Genomic DNA, 3,104 nt, shown 5'->3' on the forward strand with positions numbered 1-3,104 from the left:
GAACCAGATAAATACACACACACACACACACACACACACACACACACACACACACACACACACACACACACACACACATATATATTGTAATGTTAAAATAAGTAATTTAAAATTAAAAGGCACTGATGCATGGGGAAAAAAGAATGTTATTTCTTACAATCAGAGAAAATGAAAACACAGATAACTTTATTCATTGGATAATATAATCAGAATGACGCCACCTAGATTCCCAGTAGTTCTAGATGAAATTTACAAAAATATGTAAAGGAGTCAGGACAATAATTCCTCGATCACAAGAGAGCATTATCTGTGGTTTCAATCATACAAAGCCAGCCGCAAGGCAAGGCAGCTGGCCTTCTTCTGTGCTGTGTTTTTAATCAAGGATACAAAAATGTATAACCATTATAGTTTCCCTTTAACTACAACATATACACCCTTCAGGCTATACCTTGCATTGTGTATCCTTACTTTCACAATAGAAAACAAGGGAGATTCATTGAAAAAATCAGGACAGAAGTTAATTGGTCCCAATAACAAGTCTGAGTTTTGCATTAAGAAACAATTATGTTGAATTATAATCGTGCTTGATGCTTTTCTATCCTTGTTATTTAAGTTTTTAGGAGGTTAACCATCTTCTAACTACTTACAATGGTTCAATGTGAAGGAGCTCTCTAAGCTGCTAAGATGTTGCAGACGTGAGGCTCCTGCCCTGCTCCGCAGAGCCGGCATCGTTTGAGATTTTCTGTCTGCTGCTCCAAAATGCTTAGATGACCAGACATCCTGAACCCTAGAAAGACAACAAGAACATCATTACCTATTAAGGCAGCACAGCTTAATGGCTTACGTCAAGTTTATTTAAAAGCAAACACTCCCACCAAAACAAATCATATCTTTTAACCAGCTGTACAGTATATTTCACTGGCTATGGGACAAGAGAATCATAAGTGATCACGAGAAAAAACAAGGGATGGTTTATTTAGATACTGTATTATTAGCAATAAATTATTTTTTTACAGTTAACTTGGTAACATCTGAGCAATGGTATAATAACACTAGTAGTAGTATAATACCACTAATTATAGAGCAGGCTAAAAAAAAGTACTATGCATCAGTAAATGTACCTATTGTTTTAATACAAAAATAAGTCATTTAATGTTAGATGAAAATCAGATATAATTTTATGAGTTATTAGTGCAGAAAATTACCAAGGCTCCACCAACAATTTAAAATATAAATGGGGGGCTCCTTCCCCCTCGGCGTCTGATGTCATTCCCAGCTGCTCTAAGCCTATTGGCGGCTGGGAGGCGGTTCTAGCTCCTGGGCAGTGGAAGAGGATGGCGAGCTAAGTCCCCTGTTGCCGGGCAACAGAATTTCGTTAAGTGGAAGCCGGTGACAGGGGAGGCAGTTCCGGCTTGCCAGTGTTGGCGTGTGCTGCGACTGGACAGGTGAGTCTCCTTCTACTTCTTCCACTGTCTTGCGTTTTGGTGAGTGTTTTTTGGAGTTGGGCTGGAGATGTGCTCTCTCTCTCTTTTTCTCTAAACGCCAAACACTTTTATGCGGCACTATAAGCTGCATGTCAGATTTGGGCCCAAAGGCTCTTTAGGAGTGGCAGTTCTTTCAACTGCTCTTTCTAATTAAAAAAATATGGCAGTTATGGTCTGGTTTCTGACTGTTTATTGGGTTTTTTTTCCCTTCCTAGTTTATTGCTTTTAAATCCCATCGTGGGCTGACATGAGGAGGGAGCCAGGAAAACAGAAAATTGTACACTTACCTTAGGGTCAAGAGGGCGGAGCTGACCCATCGTGGGCTGACATGAGAAACGGTCACACGCCTTCATTCACACTGAACGATTCTCGTACGATTGCGGGATTTCCCGTGATTCTCGTACGAGAATCGTGCAGTGTATGGGCACCTTAACAATTATCTGCAGATTTTCTGTGGTCAGATGGAAAAGGTGCAACAGATTCCTCCATCTACACTTAACTGTGTGGAAGGAGTAATCTCCACCTGGGCCAATCTGTTGCACTTTTTCCATCTGACCACAGAAAATCTGCAGATAATTGTAAGGTGTATGGGCACCTTAAGGGATCTACTGAGAAACCTGCTAATCAATACAGGAAGTACTAATTTAACAAAACACCACCTATGCAATATCAACCTTTCATCATTCAAGCCTATTCAACGCTAAATATAAATGTCTGCAGAATGAAAGCTGCATTTTAATATATCAGTATGGACAAACAACTGCTTACAAAACATACAGTATATGTATGTAATTTTACTTGGTGCTAGTTACATAATATAACTCGGCAAACAGTTGTTAAGCATTTTGCATACAATTTGTTATGTATGTAGTGGCTGGTTGTCTTTTCCATTCTCACCTGCAAAGTAGCTGGTATCTCATCACAAGTGGCTATGCAATCCCAGCATTGACATACAAACAAGGAAGTCGGCCGTTAAAGGACTGGCTCTGTAGTCCATTTTTGAAATGTCTAAGGTTTGTATAGCTATGTGTGGATTGGATATGCTAATTCTTTATTAATAATCATAATGATAATTGCTATATACAGAGTAGCTGACATCTCTGCTTTCACTCCTATAGAAAAGTAACAAGACAATCTTGTATTCAGTGGCAGACAGTTTGGTAAATTGTATAGTTACGATGTCCAAATTCTCAAAGGAACCCTTGTTTTCTATTATAAACTCAGTAGCTATTAAAATGATTAATTTGATAGCTATTCCTAACTAAGAATGTTTAACATGTTGCTCTTTTTGTTGATATGCCATGATCCCATTGGCTCTACAAGGTACTGAAGCTGGGAAGACAAAAGCCACTCATTGTCTTTCCAAGTAGCAGCTATATCTAACCCGGACATTGCATTCCAAGGAGAATAAAAATCATTGTAAAACAGATAGCAAACTCAGGGGGGAGAATTTATCAAAACCGGAGCAGCTAACAGTTAAGTTTTGAAAATGAAAAAGAGAAGCTGTGTAACCATAAAATCTTTGATACCCCGAGCCCGGCTACATCTATGGCATTACTTGTATGGAATATTTTATACCACCACTTGCTAAAATAATTGAAATAATAAAATACTGTAGTG

At 38.6% G+C, this 3,104-nt stretch overlaps 1 protein-coding gene across 1 annotated transcript in view; it reads right to left on the minus strand.

Annotated features, from left to right (window-relative positions):
- The window catches only part of DOCK11 (dedicator of cytokinesis 11), a 197,325-nt gene that overhangs the window by 76,510 nt on the left and 117,711 nt on the right, over positions 1-3,104 (minus strand). The window contains exon 38 of the mRNA XM_018558995.1: positions 648-787. Within this exon, the coding sequence (XP_018414497.1) occupies positions 648-787 (140 nt within the window). The remainder of the gene's footprint in view (positions 1-647; positions 788-3,104) is intronic.

The sequence above is a fragment of the Nanorana parkeri genome, unplaced genomic scaffold (assembly GCF_000935625.1).
Source record: "Nanorana parkeri isolate BGI_ZX_2015 unplaced genomic scaffold, ASM93562v1 scaffold373, whole genome shotgun sequence".
Taxonomy (NCBI): domain Eukaryota; kingdom Metazoa; phylum Chordata; class Amphibia; order Anura; family Dicroglossidae; genus Nanorana; species Nanorana parkeri.